This window comes from Cantharellus anzutake (genome assembly GCF_015039405.1).
Source record: "Cantharellus anzutake strain C23 chromosome Unknown EI90scaffold_33, whole genome shotgun sequence".
NCBI lineage: Eukaryota > Fungi > Basidiomycota > Agaricomycetes > Cantharellales > Hydnaceae > Cantharellus > Cantharellus anzutake.
Window position 1 is genome coordinate 45,217 of NW_024066983.1, and position 18,921 is coordinate 64,137.

The 18,921-nt window shown below is 53.8% G+C and overlaps 2 protein-coding genes across 2 annotated transcripts; one reads left to right on the plus strand and one right to left on the minus strand.

Annotated features, from left to right (window-relative positions):
- The first annotated feature begins 12,380 nt into the window (after positions 1 to 12,380).
- On the plus strand, positions 12,381 to 12,864 carry EI90DRAFT_1477091 (uncharacterized protein). The gene is made up of 2 exons (XM_039051822.1): positions 12,381 to 12,778; positions 12,850 to 12,864. The coding sequence occupies exon 1, from the start codon at positions 12,516 to 12,518 to the stop codon at positions 12,759 to 12,761; it is 246 nt and encodes an 81-aa protein (XP_038914479.1). The 5' UTR covers positions 12,381 to 12,515; the 3' UTR covers positions 12,762 to 12,778; positions 12,850 to 12,864.
- Positions 12,865 to 12,895: 31 nt separating this feature from the next.
- EI90DRAFT_3017423 (uncharacterized protein) lies at positions 12,896 to 14,621 on the minus strand (the record flags this gene model as incomplete). Its single annotated transcript, XM_039057098.1, has 5 exons — positions 12,896 to 13,261; positions 13,431 to 13,536; positions 13,591 to 13,682; positions 13,715 to 14,427; positions 14,492 to 14,621. 5 exons carry the CDS (start codon positions 14,619 to 14,621, stop codon positions 12,896 to 12,898), a joined length of 1,407 nt encoding a protein of 468 aa, XP_038914480.1.
- Between the last annotated feature and the right edge of the window lie 4,300 nt (positions 14,622 to 18,921).

Genomic DNA, 18,921 nt, shown 5'->3' on the forward strand with positions numbered 1-18,921 from the left:
ATCTCTCCTCCAACGAACATGTATTGCTTATGTTGCATATTACCATCCATGGCGATGATGACATCAGGATATCTAGGGAATCGCTTAGTATACCTGTTCCCGAAGCATATGTATGAGAGGACTAACTCGTTGGCTGAATTGCCCCACATCGAGCCTCCAAAACATTGCGGGCATCTCGCACAGAGGTATGGACTTGCGCTGCTGTCGGACAGGTTGCGAATCAGCTTTGTTCACTCATGGACCATCGATGGAAGGTCCGGTGACATCCCTATGGAGGTTGGGATGCTGTGGTTAACGGTCATCATGCCATGGGATGCAGTGACCGATGGATCGCCGTTGTGGGCAGGAGCGACATGGGTAAATGCAGTGGACTCAACTGGCATGGAACGACATAGTGGTGCATTGGGTGCTGCAGGGGATGTGGGTAGGAGAAACTCTCTCTCCATTTCAACCTCTACCGAGTCACATAGGGCTTGAAACCATGTTATCACCTTGCTGAATGACTGCAGAAAGGGGTCCTATATGCGTGCCAGATCATGAAGGTGCCAACTCCCGACATGCAACAAATAGATCTTACATTGTGGGTGAATTCATAACCGTTCTCTCATAACATGGCAAACAAAGCGGCATGAAAGGAGGCAATCAGGGTGTACGAGTCCACATGCAAAGCTGAATACAGCGAAAGGATGTCGAAATGAAAGGCAACTTGGGGCGTTACAGGTGACCCTGGAAAGTAGCCAGACTGGATGATGCTAAGCAGGAGAGTATTGGATGGACATTTGCAATATTCGAACGTCTGCCACATGGCACCTGGCTTGGGGTCATTGGGACACTGCTAAGGGAGGTCAGAATGCAAATGTACCTGAGAATGCAACCATCATGAGTGAATGAAACTGGAAAGATGTATTGCAGTGGGAGCACAGCGATGCTGCTGGTGTTTGCAGTTTTCCGTTTCTATCATATGATGTCTCGCTGGGGGCGGCAAGGGGCATGCGTCCTGCCTTCTTCGCCTCTAGACCTAGATAGATTTCCACTGCTTTGTGTATTACATCACGGCACCAATGGAGCCATGCAACTTGCTTTTGCAGATTTCATAATGCTCTCTTGGCCCACTTTCGGGAAGCTGACTGCAACAGTGTAGGGGACAGAGCAGTGTCTGGGCCCGAAGGAGTGGGCTCTGCGATATTTTCCAGCCAACCCTGAGGGGATGCTTCCCATATTGGTGATTCCTTTTTAGAGCTGGCGTTGAAGGGGGAGTCGAAACATTGCTGGCATCCACTGACATTGCATTTCCTATGTGATCGTGGTGATTTGGCACCTGCCACCAATGCGTAGGCTCAATGCCAGGCCCCCAGCATTGCGTCATCATGGTGCCGCTGGCATTTGCTATCTCAACGTGTCATGACAGCTGGGAAATAGGGACTTCAGTGGCTGGGACATGCTTATGTCCTTTCTTTTTGGACATTGAGGGTTTGGATTCAGGTGCAGATTGGGGGCCAAGGAAATCAGCATATTTTTTAGGTCTTTTTAAATTATATGGCTGATATTTTTTCACAGGCGAAGTAGTAAGGGGTGGAATTACAGGCTTATGCCTCGGCATGGGAGTAGCTGCTAAAGAAACTAATGGGTTCGGGTCAAAGGAGCAGAACGGGATAGGTCTCCCCCAACAAGTGTGGGTATATTGGCCGAGTTATGCCAGTAGCTGACCTGTAAGAGAGACATGCACTCAGCTGCATATTCATGTGTGTAGCTGTAGTACATACCAATAGGAACAGACACCAAATGGGGCGATTTGCAGCAAAGAAGGGCAATTACTGGTGCTCACTCAGCGCTGAGGAATATATGTATAGCATGGGCACTGGTCTTATAAAGGTCTTTGGGTATTGGATATTCAGCGGCAGGCAGTGGCGAGGGCACACATCAGGTTGAAGTCCCAGCCCAACTGTACCATTTCTGATGTCGCTTTAGCACTGATTGAGGGGTGCGTGGTTGCTGGACAGTGGATATGAATACGGTCCCACTGATACAGATTGGACAAGAGGATAGTGCACGATACGATGTCAGGGCACACACCCTGACTAGCCCGGACCCAGACCCGCGTCCGGACCCACTTCCACCTGCCACGCTTCCCACACATGTGCACACTCCATGCGCCGCATGCTCTGGGCCCAGTTCCTACCCCTTCATGTGACTTCCGGGTATCCCCAGAAGTTTTGCTGATATTGTGGCCACTGTGGGAAGATGAGAAGTTAGCTTCCTTCTCATCTCCTTACCCACAGTAGGATTGTGCCCTGGATAGGGCTGGCCAGACCTGAGGCTGTGGGCCATAGGGGAGGGTCATGGGGACCCGGGAGTCATCCCCTGACATACAAGAGTGTAGAGGATCGTGGCGAACACCCAACAATTCTGAGATCTTTTGCACCCGTTCGACACTTGTTCAATGACAAAAGACAATGCACACAGCATTTGTTGCCATTTTAGGGATGTATGAGCACAGATGGCAAGATCTGAGGGTCAGTGCACAGGCAAGCAGGGAGGGGAATTGCGTGTCGGTGCGTAATGCAATACACTGTTTGGGAAGATGATTTGATGGGGGCCTAGGAAGGTGTATGTATGACACGAAATCAGAGTGGGGGATCGGCTTTTGCAGCAGGTGGCCCAGATGAACCAAACAACTGCGAGTACCAGGGGTGCGTGATTGCTGGACAGCGGATAGCAAATATGAATACGGTCCCACTGATACGGATTGGACAAGAGGATAGCGTGTAATATGAGGGTGTAGAGGATCATGGCGAACACCCAACGGTTCTGCTTACTGAGATCTTTTGCACCCGTTCGATAACAAAAGACAACACACAGAGCGTTTTAGGGTGTATGAGCGCAGACAGCGAGATCTGAGGGTCAGTGTGCAAGCAAGCAGGGAGGGGAATTGCATGTTGGTGTGACCATTTGGGTAAAAGATTTTGATGGGGGCCTAGGAAGGTGTATAGCTGTTGATGTATGGCACGGAATCGGAGCAGGGGATCAGTTTTTGTGGCAGGTGGCCCAAACAACCGCGAGTACCAGCGGTGCTAGGTGCAACCTCCGGCCCTCTGCAGGTGTCTCCACAGACAAGCCCCAAATCCTCGTGCAGAATATACAGAACAGCCTGGAGAAACCATTACTCTACATAGACGGTGTACTCAGAGGGCTGGGTTGATTGGGGGGGATCCCTGTCGTTAACCGTGGTGCACTAGCAACGTGCTAAGCGCTGTAGGCAGGCACAGCCAGTACCACGCAAACAAGCCGATTATCGCGATTCTACCACCCATGTCAAGTACCCCACTCCCGAAACACATCTACCATTGTTCCATATACCCCTTCCACGTTTCCCATATTTTTTCCGATTTTTTCAAGCCATTCCCGACCACGGACAACCATCAGTTTCCAAATTGGGCAACTGTCACCCGCATATTCCGCCGCTTCCTCTGTATCTCCATCAATTCTCCACCGATCCGGACGAATTTGGTATCGTTGGAAAGCCCTTGTCAACACGAGTCGAACGATGTTACGAGTGACGCATTTGGTTCAGCGGTTGTTCCGATCGCCATGGTTCCTTATTTCCTTAACAACATCAATATTTCTTTGATATTGCTTTTTTCTTATTTGTTCCTTGTGGATCTGTTGCCATCCTAAACCCGTCGGATCATTCGGATTTCCACGTATTTCTTTCATATTTATAACTGCCTCTTCCCTGTATTTACAAAAAAGGACTCCCCCAACAGAGAGAGGTGCTCCCCAACAAGAACATGAAGTTCTAGCAGACGTTACCAGCGCCCAGAGCGGCGAATACGAAGCCAAAGAGGCTCAAGACATAGTGCAGGGGCAGAGTTCCCATCAGTTTGATTATCAGTGAGATTTACGAGTTTATCCTTTTTATCACATAGCACCGGACCATTTCCCCCCCTCCCTCCTCTTCATCCGAACCTCCCCTGAGCACTACCAACTCCGTGGCCCCCTCTCTTTCTCGTTAGGGTGGTAGATCCCTTGCCCCCTTACAGCGCCTCCAGTGGATTTCAGTTAAATACAAAGAGTGGTCCTTTTTAATGATATCTTGTCAGGGACGCATCCGGGGTCGAGAGGGCCCAGGGGTAATGCCCGGCACTGAGGCCGTCATGGGGTGTGGAGCGGGCGTGCATACTGGCGGGCCCAATCCGGGACAATGGTCCCTGGCCACTCAGACTGAAGTGGAGAATGTGAGAAGAAGGTTACTTCTTCGGTTCCCACTTCAGGTACATTTATGTACATGCAGCTTGAGTCACATGACGAGTGCCATGTCATCCTCGGAGACAGCCGCAGGCATCTGGGTGTCCCCGTGGGGGATCCCGAGAGCATCCGCTGCATGCGCGCATGCTGGGCACAGCGGGAAGCCGTCCGGGGTGTGTGGGCCGGACGGGTCAATAGTACATCGATACAAAGGAAGATGGTCCATGTAGATAGAAGGAAATAAACAGGAAGAGGAAGATGAGAAGAATGAAATAAAGAAAGGAGAAGGAAGAGGGAAAAGAAAGGGGAAGAGAGGGATGGACAGTGGGTGTCAGAGACCGGGTCGAGATGAAAGAGTGTCTCCGTGACGGAGGGCTTCGGCCTCAGCGACTTATGCCAGGAGCGCTGTGCCTAGTAAACCCGTCTGTGCCCTAACTTACTAACTGGCCACCAGAACTGAAGAGGGTAAACTCTAGTCGATTTTATTACTGAAGTGTAACCTATGTACAAGTTGGATATATATATGGTTACAGCGAAGACGGGTCCGCAAATGGTGGAGCCGAACAGAGTGGAGCTAACAGGGTTAAACATTAGCCGACTGAATATTACCGACGAGTCGGGTTATGGGGTTAACGGAAAGGCAGGCGATAACCCAGAAACAGAAAGGAGGGATAGGCCCGAAGGCGGGCTCTGCAGGGCAGGCGAGTGTATTGCCCAACGGAGGTGGGAGTGCGCTAGCGGACGTCAGAGCTGTCCGGAAGTCTTCAGGGCTCCATACTTAGGGAGGCATAGGTAATAAATTGAAAGGAGGGGGTGGTGACCATCGAGGGGTACCGAGGGGATTGCGGAATACGGGAGCTCCGAGGTTAGTGAAGGAGGAGCGGAGGTAGACCGGAGGGATCGGAGGGACCGGAAGTCGATGGCCGGGGGTGGATATGACAGCGGGGGGCGGGTGTGGTGTGGCCAGGTGGGTCCGGGTGGACCTGGGTCAGGCAGGTGTGCCCTGACATCACCCCCTCCTTAAGCTGCTTCACCTCGAAGTGGCCAGGGGGTTCGTTCTCTCCCTTCCTGGGGCATGGGGGTGTGTTTGGTGGAACTCCTCGATCCGGTCAGGGGCATGGATTAGTTTGGTCTCGGGGGAGCCATTCATTCTCTGAGTTCGGCCAACCCACAAACTTTACTAAATACCAGAGCTTCCGGCGTAACCACTTAGAGTCCAGTATTTTCTCCACTTCATATTCCTCCTCTCCATCTACGAGTTCTGGGCCCGGGCGGGGGTCGGGGGGTCGTTCTGCAATCTCGTCCGGGCGGTAGGGTCTTACGTTCGTCACGGATACGACTGGGTGAATTCCCTTTTGCCATGCAGTGAGCTGGAGCTTGACAGCAGCCGGGGAGACGACCTTGACAACTTTGAAGGGGCCTAGCCACTTATGGTCTAGCTTCTTGGTCGGGTGGTCAGTCATATAGTTTTGGGTGCTGAGCCAGACTCGGTTGCCCTCCTGGTACTTGGGGGCTGTCTCTCGACCCCGGTCGTAGTAGCAGGCCATCTCGTCCGCTGCATGCTCCAGGGCTGCCTTCACCTCTTCCTGCATCTTCATCATCCTGGACAAGAAGGCGTCAGCGGCTTCTACCTCAGACGTACGTGTGGGCTCCGTCCCCATCCTGGGATGCTTCCCGGTGTCAAGCTCGAAGGGGGTTCGACGGGTGGATGAGTGGGTGTGGTTGTTGTAGGCAAATTCTGCCAGTGGGAGCCAGTCCGCCCAGTCGTCCTGGCGGTGGTTGACGAACACCCGAAGATAGGCTTCGATTTCCTGGTTAACCCGCTCTGTCTGTCTGTCAGTCTGGGGGTGATAGGGCGTTGAGGGGGTTAGCTTGACCCCCAGGAGATCTGCAAGTTCTTTCAAGAAGCGCGAGACGAAGGTGCTCCCTCTGTCGCTAAGGATCTCCTCCGGGAGCCCATGGTGCTTCCAGACGTGCTCTAGGAAGAGCCGGGCGATACCAGCCAAGTCCACGGATGTCACAGTGGGGATCGCATGGATGCGTTTGGACAGACGGTCCACTACAACTAGGATGGCATTATAACCTTTTGACTCTGGGAGCTCTCCCACCATGTCTACCGAGATTACCTGCCAACGGTGGGTGGGGACTTTATTTGGGGTGAGCTTCCCGACCTTCCGTGCGGGGAAGGATTTGACGCGGTTACAGGTGTCGCATCCACATACGTATCGCCCGACATATTCTGCCATCCAAGGCCACCAGTAGTCGCAGGAGATGAGCTCCAGGGTTTTCCATCGCCCCGGATGTCCTGTCACCTGCACGTCGTGGTGTAGCCATACCAGATCGTGGCAGAGTTGTGGGTCTTTTGGAACGTACACCCTGCCTCAGTAGAGGACCAACTCTCCCTGTCTCTCCCACTCGTCCAACCTTAACGTCCCTTCTCCCAGTTCCCTCATGGCCTTCACCCGCTCGTCATGATCCTTCACTCCTTGTACCCTCTCTAGGATATCCGCCTCCTCACCTTCCACTGAGACTGCTTCTGTCGCACGGGCCTCGAACCAGGCCGGTTGGAGGAGGGTCAGCCCCTCGTTGTCATCCCTTCCCTTCGGGTGGTCAGCGCAGCGAGAGAGTGCATCTGGTTTCCCCATGAGCTTCCCTGGGCAGTGGACGAGGGTGAAATGGAAGCGGGAGAGGAAAAGGGACCATCTGGCCTGATGTCGATTTAACCTCTGGGCCATCCGGAAGTAGCCCAGGTTATGGTGGTCGGTGTAGATCTCGACTTTCTCCTCAGCACCTTCCACAAAGTGTCGCCATTCCTTGAGGGCTCGGACAATTGCAAGCACCTCCTTATTGTACACTTCGTAGTTATACTCTACGTCCGTGAAACTTTTGGACATGAATGCTACCGGGTGGAACTCTCCATCTGGTTGGAGTTGGGAGAGGACCATGCCGGTTGCAAAGTTGGATGCATCGCACTCGAGCCTGAAGCGGCCATGGTCAGTAGGGAAAGAGAGGATGGGGGCTGTGGTGATGGCTTCCTTGAGGGCACAGAAGGCATCGTCTTCATCTGGGCCCCAGTTCCAGGTTTGGGTCTTCCGGGTCAGCCTGTGAAGGGGGCGCGCCTTCTCAGAGAAGTCTCTGATGAACCGGCAATAGAAGTTTACGAATCCTAGGAAGGATTGTACCTCTTTCACCTTGGTTGGGGGGGCCATGTCAGGGCACACCCGCCCGACCCCGCACCCCGCGCCGCACTACCCTACTCCGCTCCCCCGATATCACCCCCGAGTCTCTTTCCTCACCTTTCCCCTTTCTCTCTCTTTTTATTCTACGGTCGATTTCCCTTTTCTCTATGTACCACTACACACCTAACCCCTTCCCCCCGATCGCCGCACGCGCCGCGTGCACTCCTGCCTACCGAGCGGCCACCTCCGGGATCTCCCGCGGAGACACCCGGGGAGGTGCGGCTGTGTGCGGAGATGACGTGGCCTCCTCCACGTGACCCTGACCGCATGTATATAATAGCGCCTGGGGTGGGAACAGAAGAAGCAGCCTTCTTCTCAACTTCCCACTTCAGGTAAGTACCATAGCTTCTTCCTTTTAATGATAAACCAACTTCCCACTTCAGACCAAGTGGTCGGGGACGCTCACCCCGCGACGGGACCGCCGCTACGCATAGCCGACATCTGTCCCATCGAGTCCCTCGCGCCGGGACCTCGCCGCTCTCGGAGCTGTCCCTGACAGGCCAGTCGAGGACACCCTGGATCTTCACCGGGTCCATCATGACGTTACCCTCCGAGATAACGAGGCCCAGGTACTCGATCCAGGTTCGCTCAAACTTGCACTTCTCTGGCTTAAGGAAGAGCCTCCTTCTCCTCAGCGTCTCTAGGACTTCTCGGACGACCCTTCGATGTTCCTCCAGGGTGGCCATGAAGATCAGGATGTCGTCCATGTAACAGATGACAACCCCCCGGTTGATGAAATCCCTCAGGATGTCATTCATCATGGTCTGGAAGGTTGCTGGGGAGTTACACAGGCCGAAGAACATCACCATGGGCTCGAACAGCCCCCGGTTGGTCGTGAATGCCACCTTCCACTCATCTCCATCCTTGATCCAGACGTTGTTAAACCCCCAGCATAGGTCTAAGGCTGAGAAGTATTTGGCGTTGTGGAGGTGGGCGAGGACATCCGAGATGAGGGGGAGCAGGTACGAGTTCTTCACCGTGATCTCGTTCAGCTTCCTGTAGTCCTGGACCAGGCATAGGGACCTGTCCTTCTTCTTGACGAAGAAGACTGGTGCTCCCATAGGGGATTTGGACGGCCGTATGCGCCCGTTCTGTAGGTTCTCGCGTAGGAACTTGTCCAACTCTTTCTGTTCCGGGTGCAAGAGTGGGAAGGTCTTCCCCCTGGGCAGTTTGGCATCTGGTACCAGGTCTATAGCATGGTCCCAGGGCTTCCGGGGGGGCAATTGGTCAAAGGCTTCTTTGGAGAACACATCCCAGAAGTCCTGGTAGTGCTCTGGTACTAACGTCTCAAACAACATGGGCTCAGCCTCCGGGTCGTGGGCCTCCTGGGCCATCCGCTGCGAGGGGGTCGTGGTGGCTCTCAGGTCATGGCCCCAGCTTGGGGGAATGATAGCAGCGTAGATCCCATCCCCAGGCTCCAGTACAGGGTCCTGATCATCTCGTATTCACGGTTGTCTGCAGGAGGATGGGCAGTGGGACATGACGACTTTCTGTCATACCCAGTCCACTTCTGGGTTGTGGTGCAGCAACCACGAGTGTCCTATGATGAGGGACTGTCACCCGAGATTTGCAACCGCGAAGCGTGCCTGCTCTGTGTGTCGCCCGAAGGTCAGGAGGGCTTCTAGCTCCTCTGTTATAGCTCCATTTTCGTTTGGGGTTCCATCAACATTACGGACGGGAATGGGCTGGGGGAGGGGGGTTGTCTCTAGGTTGTGCTTCTGGACAAACTCGGGGCTTACGAAGTTCCCAGTGGCTCCTGAGTCCAGGAGGGCTGATCCAGATACTGACGCGAGGTTAGGGCGGTCAGTTTCACTGTGAGGTTAAGGGATCTGGGGGACTGCTTGGAAAGGATGTAAATGGCTGGGGGGGAGACTGCTACCTTGGGCGTTACTGCCCTTGGGGTCTTCTCATTCTCATGGGTGGAGGATGCATTTCTCCTCTTTTTCTTCATGATGACTCGGTGAAACTTTGGCATTGGTGTTGGCCTACGTGCGCTGCGGTATTTACACGAGCTATCTTCTACAGGCGGCTGGGACGCATCCCTTACCAGTCGCCTGCCTGAAAATCCCTCTGAGGTTCTACCTCTGGTTCCCCCTCCACCGTCTCTGTCCCTTCGGTCAACTGTCTCTTCAGCCCTTCCATCAGTGTTCTCAGGTCTTCCGGGTGGAGACGTCGTACTCGGCTGACCCTGGGGTGTGGGCATTCTCACGCGAGATGACCCGGGGTGTTACAATTGTAGCACCGCCTCTGGTCAGTCCTCGACCTGTCGAGATCCATCGGCTGGGGGCCCGTCCCTGGTGTAGGATGGGCTGCTGGGGTGTGGGGCAGAGGTGTGGGAGCAGGTCGTGGGGGGGTCTGTGCGGGTCGCACCTGGGATGGGGTCGTGGTCAGCGGAGGTCGAGCTGGCAGAAATGGGGGTCTGGGTGGGGGTGCTGTCAGGGACGTGTCCGGGGTCAAGGCGGTCCGGGCGTAGCATCCGGTGCTGAGGACCTCATGGGGGGTAGATCGGGCATGCGTACTGGCAGGCCTGATGCGGGACAGCGATCCCTGGCCACTTAGACTGAAGTGGGAATGTTGAGAAGAAGGTTACTTCTTCGGTTCCCACCCCAGGTGTGTTTATATACATGCAGCTTGGGTCACATGAGGTCCACCACATCACCCTGCATACAGCCGCAGTCACCCAGGTGTCCCCATGGGGGATCCCGAGGGCGTATGCTGCATGTGTGCACACTAGGTTGCGCCCTAGAGCCGTCCAGGGTCGTCTGGGGCTAGGCATGTCGTGTGTGCATCGCGGGTGGGTCAATAATACATAGATATAAGGGAAAGGTCGTCCATGTGGAATAGAAATAGAAATAGGAATAGGAATAGAAATGGGAGAGGGATAGAGGGGAAGGGATATGAAGGAAGGGTGCAGGGTGGGAGAAGGGGTACTGGGTGAGGTGGGTCCGGGTGGAGGCGGGTCAGGCGGGTGTGCCCTGACATCACCCCCTCCTTAAGCCGCTTCGCCTCGAAGCGGCCAGGGGGTTTTCCCTTTCTCTCCCTGGGGCTTGGGGGTGTGCCTGGTGGAACTCTTCGATTCGGTCGGGAGCGTGTGTCAGCCGGTCTCGGGGGAGCCACTCGTTTTCGGAGTTTGGCCAGCCAGAGAACTTTACCAGATACCAGAGTTTCCAGCGTAACCACTTAGAGTTTAATATTTTCTCCACCTCATATTCCTCCTCTCCATCTACAAGTTCTGGGCCCGGGTGGGGGTCAGGGGGTTGTTCTGAAATTTCGTCTGGGCGGTGGGGCCTTACGTTCGTCACAGACACGACTGGGTGTATCCCCTTCTGTCGGGCGGTGAGCTGGAGCTTGACAGCAGCCGGGGAGACAACTTTGACGATTTTGAAGGGGCCTAGCCATTTATGGTCCAGCTTTTTGGTCAGGTGGTCTGTCGTGTAGTTCTGGGCGCTGAGCCAGACCCGGTCGCCTTCTTGGTACTTAGGGGCTGCTTCGCGACCTCGGTCACAGTAGCGGGCTGCATGTTCCAGTGCTGCTTTCGCCTCCTCTTGCATCTTCATCATCCTAGATGAGAAGGCGTCAGCAGCTTCCACCTCGGACGTGCGTGTGGGCTCTGTCCCCATCCTGGGGTGCTGTCCAGTGTCAAGTTCGAAGGGAGTCTGGCGGGTGGAGGAGTGGACTCGGTTGTTGTAAGTGAACTCTGCTAGCGGGAGCCAATCCGCCCAGTTGTCTTGGCGGTGGTTGACAAATACCCGGAGATAGTGTAAGGCCGGTTGGGGTGCCGGCCTTGGTGACTCCTCAATCCTCAGGCTGTCGATAACGTAGACTGTATGGAGCTAGTATTCGACAGGGGGGGGAGGAGAAGAGCAAAGCCCCTTTCCCCGACCCCGGACACTATATATATATACAGTTGTTTTACATTATTTATTACGAAGAGTATTAAAGAATAAAAGAATAACTGAAATGCGCGCTTTGCGCGCATCATCCCATCCCTGTCCATCCCTTACAGATAGGCTTCGATCTCTTGGTTGACCCGCTCTGTTTGTCCGTCCATCTGGGGGTGGTAGGGTGTGGAAGGGGTTAGCTTGACTCCCAGGAGATCTGCAAGTTCTTTCAAGAAGCGCGAGATGAAGGCGCTTCCCCTGTCACTGAGGATCTCTTCAGGGAGCCCATGGTGTCTCCAGACGTGCTCCAGGAAGAGCCAGGCGATCCCTGCCGAGTCTACAGACGTCACAGTGGGGACCGTGTGGATACGTTTTGACAGGCAGTCCACTATGACCAGGATGGCATTGTAGCCTTTCGAGTCTGGGAGCTCTCCCACCATGTCCACTGAGATCACCTGCCAGCGATGGGTGGGGACTTTGTTTGGGGTAAGTTTTCCAACTTTCCGTGTGGGGAAGGATTTGACATGGTTACAGGTGTCACAACCACGTACTCTGCCATCCGAGGCCACCAGTAGTCGCGGGAGATGAGTTCCAGGGTTTTCCATCATCCTGGGTGCCCCATCACCCACACGTTGTGGTGGAGCCGTTGTAACAGGGAATTTATCCCAACGTCACACAGGCTCACAGGGGGGACAGTAATCTCCTGCCTGCCTCTCTCAATCTCACCAAAGGTCCTTGTGATACGGTGTTGTATAGTTGTGGCTGTGCAGTCACGGGACTACCCCAACTACACTCGCCAATGTATGTACATGAAAGAATGAAAGAGCACTGTTTTGTAGTGCAAGGGTTTATCCCTGCAACATACAGGCCTAGCTCTTGATTGCAGTCCCTTGCAATCTCCAAAAAGAAACAACAAAGAGCAAAAGAAAGTCAACCATAAAAGAAAAGAAAGTGAAAACAAAAGAAAGTCCCAACTCCACACGGTGTTAAATGCCATGTGACCTCTAAACCTTCCCACACAATCTCAATGTGCGCACTCAACTCCATCCTGCTCCATACAGTCTCTCCCATCATCACGATAAAAACCTCCTAATTCGCAGCTTTCCAATGATACCACTTTCGCCCAAATCGGCCCAGTGGAAGCTGAGATATGAAGTTGGAACCGCGGAAGTCACATGCGGTGCGAAAGCGTGAGAAGATTCCGGTAACTCGCCCAGAACAAGCGCGCGCGCGCTCAACAACTCCTCCCTCCTTCGGCACTCACACAACCATCCAACCCTCAACTTCAGCCTTCAATCCTCATCCTTCCCATCCAACTCCAGTGCAAACTACACCCAATACTCACGCTACCATGCGCGCAACTTGGCCACCCGCTGGAGAATTACAGGTCGAATAGGAGGATTGGGCACAGTAGTACGCCCCATTTCCACTCCCATTGCTAACCCGCATGTGCACGGTTACTAACTTCGTTCACATCGGCATAGAATTCCGCAGATCCGACTCGCAACCGACTTCGACTGGAACTCAGACTCAGTCAAACGCGGATGTTTGACTGGCGTCCTTGCGTGCCTGGCTAGTGCTCAGCGTCATTGCGTACTGGACTGGACTCGTCTGTGGCTGGGGTGTCGTGCGACTCGTGCGCGGCTCGGGATCGTCAAGAATCGTCATCAGAAGTGGGGAAAACTCGAAGCTAGGGCCGGGAGGCCTTAGCTCTTTGAACTTGAACTCCACTCTCATATCGAATACAACGGCTCGGGTTGGAGTTGCCACGATAGGCACACGTATGGGCTCGGGATCGACGTCGGACGACAAACTGATGCTAAGGCCGGGAGGCCTTAGCTCTTTTGGCTTGAGCTTGATGCACTCTGGCTGGGGTGTCGCGCGACTCATGCGCGGCTCGAAATCATCATCAGGAGGGGAGTCGTGCTAAGGCTGGGAGCTGGCGATGCTGCCATGCTAGGCATCGTGCAATGGTAGTCGGAACCGCAAAAAAAACTCAAAGAAAATCGTATAAAATCCGAAAGAAGGTTGTCCAGCTAGTGGAGGGGTTCGTGGGTCGTCATACCGAGGAATAACGATGCGTCAAACTTGGGAAAACTCTGAAGAAACGCGGTAAGGCTTCGAAATCGGCCGAACAAACGCTGCCCGCCTGCGGCTCGACTCGGGAACCACTAGGGGGACAACGCAGGCTTAAGCGGCAACAGAAAATTCTGCGCTTGACTGACAGCCTCGGAGCCTTGAGCGGCAACAATGCGTATGTTTGGCGCTTGGCTCGTGAACACGGATATCGAAGGAACTCTGATTCCTTTTGTAAACTCTGGCAATCGGCAATGCAATTCGTCAGCACACGGTGTAGAATCTAGCTCGGACGGAAATGGTGGTGTGGTTTCGCATGTAAGAAATGACCGTGCCGGTCGCGTAATAACTTGAAAGAGTGTTGTCTGGCTGAGGAAGGGGTTCGGATATCACGGTATCGAAGATTAACGACGTGTCAAACTTGGGAAAACTTCGAAAAACCCGGTAAAGCTTCGAAATCGGCCGAACAAACGCTGCCCGCCTGCGGCTCAACTCGGGATCCGCCAGGGGGGACAACGCAGGCTTAAGCGGCAACAGAAAACTCTGCGCTTGACTGACAGCCTCGGAGCCTTGAGCGGCAACAACGCTATGTTTGGCGCTTGGCTCGTGAACACGGATATCGTAGGAACTAGGTTGCTCTTGTAAACCTTGGCAATCAGCAGTGTGGATCATCGATACACGGTGTAGAATCAAGCTCAGACGGAAATGGCACTGGTCTTGCATGTAAAAATTAAGCGTGTAGGTCGCGTTTGTTGAAAAATCATAAGAACCACTGTAAGAACTTGAAGGAATGGCGTCTGACTGAGGGAGGGGGTCGTGAATCGTGTAATCGAGGACTAACGGCGCATCGAACTCGGGTAAAACTTGAGAAACTCGGCGAAACTTCAAACGTCGGCAACCAAATGGTGTCCCCTGTGCCCTATCATAGGATCCGCCAGGCAGAACAACCATTGACTTAGTGGTAACAAAGAACTCCTGTGCCCCATCTTGGGATCCGCCAGGCAGTTCAATCAACTCATGCTGGTGTATACCCACGCAACTTGTGCGGACCGCTCATGGATCCCAAACACAAGCTCCTGTGCCCTATCATAGGATCCGCCAGGAGGGGACTCTTTTCCCTTGAGCAGCGACAAAACACGCCCCTGTGCCCCATCTTGGGACCGCCAGGGGGCGCAGCCATGGTGACTTGTGACTTTAGACTCTGGAACGCGTAGATCTTGGCTTGTACTTTGTCTCTTCTTGTAACTCTTGTAATCAGCGATGTAGTAGTCGATGTCCACAAGTGAATCAAGCTCAGAACAGAAAATGATGGCGATGTTGCATGAAAGAAAAAGATGATGTCCGCATGGCAGAAAACTGTATCAATCCCCCCTGTAAGGACCACCAGTTTTGTAACGGGTCTATCGCCTAGACTCGAGACAGAGAAAGGGGGGAGGGTGGTAGTGAATGCGTGTGTGGTGGAGGTTCGGGTTTTTGGGTCCTGGGGTGCTAGCGGGTCTGTTAGAGCCTCAACTCAACACTCACCTACGTCTCTCTTGGACGTCAAGGCCGAGGGTTATGAGGAAAGGGGTCTCAGATGTAAGCAAGTAACTCAGGGGAGGCGTTAGAGTCGTGGATGGCATCTTTGCCACTTGGATGCAACTTCTGCTTTCCCTTTCACGGGTCTATTCAGTACTGACTTGTTATGTACAAGCTGTTATCTATTTTATATGAGTTGGAAATGGAATGAATGGACTGGGGGAATGTAAACGGGCCGTTAGGCAACCGTAAATGATGAATATCTAATTGGGAACAAAGAAACAATAAAAGAAAAATGACTGAATGGGGAATATGTGATAACGGGTCCGAAATGGAAATTGTGAAGGTTAACTCCGCAACACTTCGCCATAGCGCCCGCCTATCCTCCCGTCAGCAACCTCCTCGTCTCCAGCTTTCCAACGAGCCCTTATTCGTCCCAATTGGTGCAGTGGTTCTTGAGATGTGGAGAGGGGGTGAAATTGGCGGCGTGGTTGGGCGTGGGGATTTTGCTTGGGGTTGTCAGGAATGATGGGGAAAATAAGGAAAAATAAGGAATGAGTGTATGTAGTGTTGGATAGTGATAGAATGAGCATTGGGAGCGTCAGCGGGTATGTAGTGGGTGTTTGTGGCCAAATTCCGCAGAATCCGACTTTTTGCAGTACACGGAGTTGTCCCCACAACACCGTACCAGATCATGGTGGAGTTGTGGGTCTTTCGGAACGTACACCCTTCCCCGGTAGAGGACTAATTCTCCTTGTCTCTCCCACTCGTCCGACCTCAACGTCCCCTCCCCTAGTTCCCTCATGGCTTTCACCACCTGCTCATCATGATCCTTCACTTCTCCTATCCTCTTCAGAATATCCACCTCCTCGCCCTCTACTGAGACTGCCTCTGTTGCACAGGCCTCGAACCAGGCTGGTTGGAGGAGTGTCAGCCCCTCATTGTCATCTCTTCCCTTCAGGTGGTCAGGACGGCGGGAGAGCGTGTCCGGTTTCCCCATGAGCTTCCCTGGGCGATGGACGAGGGTGAAGTAGAAGCGGGAGAGGAAGAGGGACCAGCGTGCTTGACATCGGTTAAGTCTCTGGGCCATACAGAAGTACCCCAGGTTGCAGTGGTCAGTGTAAACCTCGACCTTCTCCTCGGCACCCTCCAGGAAGTGCCGCCATTCTTTGAGGGCCCGGACGATCGCAAGCATTTCCTTGTCGTACACCTCATAGTTCCGCTCTATGTCCGTAAAGCTCTTGGACATAAAGGCTACCGGGTGGAACTCTCCATCCAACTGGAGCTGGGAGAGGACCATGCCGGTCGCGAAGTTGGAGGCGTCACATTCGAGCCTGAGATGGCCTGAATCTGTGGGGAAGGAGAGGACGGGGGCAGAGGTGATGGCTTCTTTAAGGGCATGGAAGGCATTGTCTTCGTCCAGCCCCCAACTCCAGGCCTTGGTCTTCTGGGTCAGCACGTGGAGGGGTCGTGCCTTTTCAGAGAAATCTCTGATGAATCAACGGTAGAAGTTCATGAACCCTAAGAAGGATTGTACCTCCTTCACCTTGGTTGGGGTCAGCCAGTCGAGAACTCTGCAGACCTTCACCCGGTCCATTGCAACGCTGCCCTCAGAAATGACGAGACTGAGGTACTCGATCCAGGTCCGCTCGAACTTGCACTTCTCCAGCTTCAGGAAGAGCTTCCACATCCGCAACGTCTCCAGGACCTCCCAGATGACCTTCCGGTGTTCCTCTAGGGTGGAAGTGAAGATGAGTATGTCATCCATATAACAGATGACAACCTCCTGGTCGATGAAGTCCCGGAGGATGTCGTTCATCATCGTCTGGAAGGTTGTGGGGGAGTTGCACAAGCCAAAGAACATCACCATGGGCTCGAATAGCCCCCGGTTGGTCCCAAACGCTGCCTTCCACTCGTCACCATCTTTGATCCGGACGTTGTTGAACCCCCAGCGTAGGTCTAGGGCTGAGAAGTACTTGGCCTTGCGGAGGCGGGCGAGAACGTCTGAGATGAGTGGGAGGGGTATGAGTTCTTTACCGTGATTTCATTCAGTTTTCGGTAGTCTTGGACCAGCCGTAGCAACCCATCCTTCTTTTTGACAAAGAAGACCAGGGCTCCCATTGGAGACTTGGATGGCCGTATGCACCTGTTCTGTAGGTTCTCGCGTAAGAACTCGTCTAGTGCTTTCTGCTCAGGGCATGAGAGGGGGAAAGTTTTCCCTCTGGGCAGTTTGGCATCCGACACCAGGTCTATGGCATGGTCCCAAGGCTTCCGGGGGGGTAGTCGGTCGAAAGCCTCTTTTGAGAACACGTCCCGGAAGTCTTGGTAGTGACCCGGCACTAACTCCTCGAACGACACAGGCTCTGCGTCCAGCTCACAAGCCTCTTGGGCCATTGTCAGGGCACACCCGCCTGACCCACCTCCACCTGGACCCACCTCACCCAGTACCCCTTCTCCCACCCTGCACCCTTCCTTCATATCCCTTCCCCCTCTATCCCTCTCCCATTTCTATTTCTATTCCTATTTCTATTTCTATTTCTATTCCTATTTCTATTTCTATTCCACATGGATGACCTTTCCCTTATATCTATGTATTATTGACCCACCCGCGACGTGCACACGACATGCCTAGCCCCGGATGACCCCGGACGGCTCTAGGGCGCAACCTAGTGCGCATGCATGCAGCATACGCCCTCGGGATCCCCCATGGGGACACCCGGGTGACTGCGGCTGTATGCGGGGTGACGTGGCGGACCTCATGTGACCCAAGCCGCATGTATATAAACACACCTGGGGTGGGAACTGAAGAAGTAACCTTCTTCTCAACATTCCCACTTCAGTCTAAGTGGCCAGGGATTGCTGTCCCGCATCGGGCCTGCCAGTACGCACGCCCGATCTACCCCCCATGAGGTCCTCAGCACCGGACGCTACACCCAGACCGCCTTGACCCCGGATGCATCCCTGACAGCAGAAGAAGGTTTCAACTATGCTTCCTCTACCTCCTCCCCTGCCATGGTGTCAGAAGAACAGTATGACGACCTGTTGGCCCGGTTTGAAGAACTACAGGCCATTGTCGAAAGTCATGCCCTGAACCGGGCCACACCTGCACCCGCCCCCATACCCGCTCCTGCCCCCCCACCTGCACCAACACCCACGCCTAGACCCAAGGGCCCCAAGGTTGCCCCTCCTACCCCCTTCTCGGGAGCCAGCGAGGATCTCGACCGCTTCAAAGCTGAATGTGGTATCTACTTCCACGTCCGCGTGGCTGAGTTCCCCAGCACCCTCTCGCAGATCCTCTTCGTGCTCTCCTATATGAAGGGAGGGACCACAGGAGCGTGGGCCACGCAACGCACCATCATGTTGCTGACAGCCAGCTCGCCTGCACTCACCATGTGTTGGAATATCAACAATTGGTTCCGACGATGGAGTGGCGAGGACGGTGTTGATTGTTGGTGGCAGAAGTGAAGTTTTGGGGCATGTCTTTTGTACCCCATTTTTCTTCTTTATGCGACGGGCTCGCCACTGGTGTAGTTCGCATATAAGAAGGGAGTTTTTTGGACTCCCTCTCCCTCAGATCTCTAACACGAGTCTGAGGTGAGATAGATTTTATTATTCTTTGCAAAACTGTCTAACTGTTGGCGCAGACACTTACATGCCATAGGTACATACAAATTCTAGATCTCTAACACGAGTCTGAGACACTTACGCACCATAGCCTTATATTTAAAACCATGGACGAGTTCAACACAGAACTCGATGCCATGTTCCAGGATCTGAACCGGGAAGCCACAGCCTGGCAGAAACTGGCAAACATCTGACAAGGGAGTGACTCCGTGGATAAGGTCATCCAGGAGTTTGAGATACTGGGACCTGCCTCGCGGTTGGGTGACATTGGGCTAGTCGACCGCTTCAAGCAAGCAATCAACACCCGGCTCCGTGAGAGCATTTACCGCCTCCGCCCC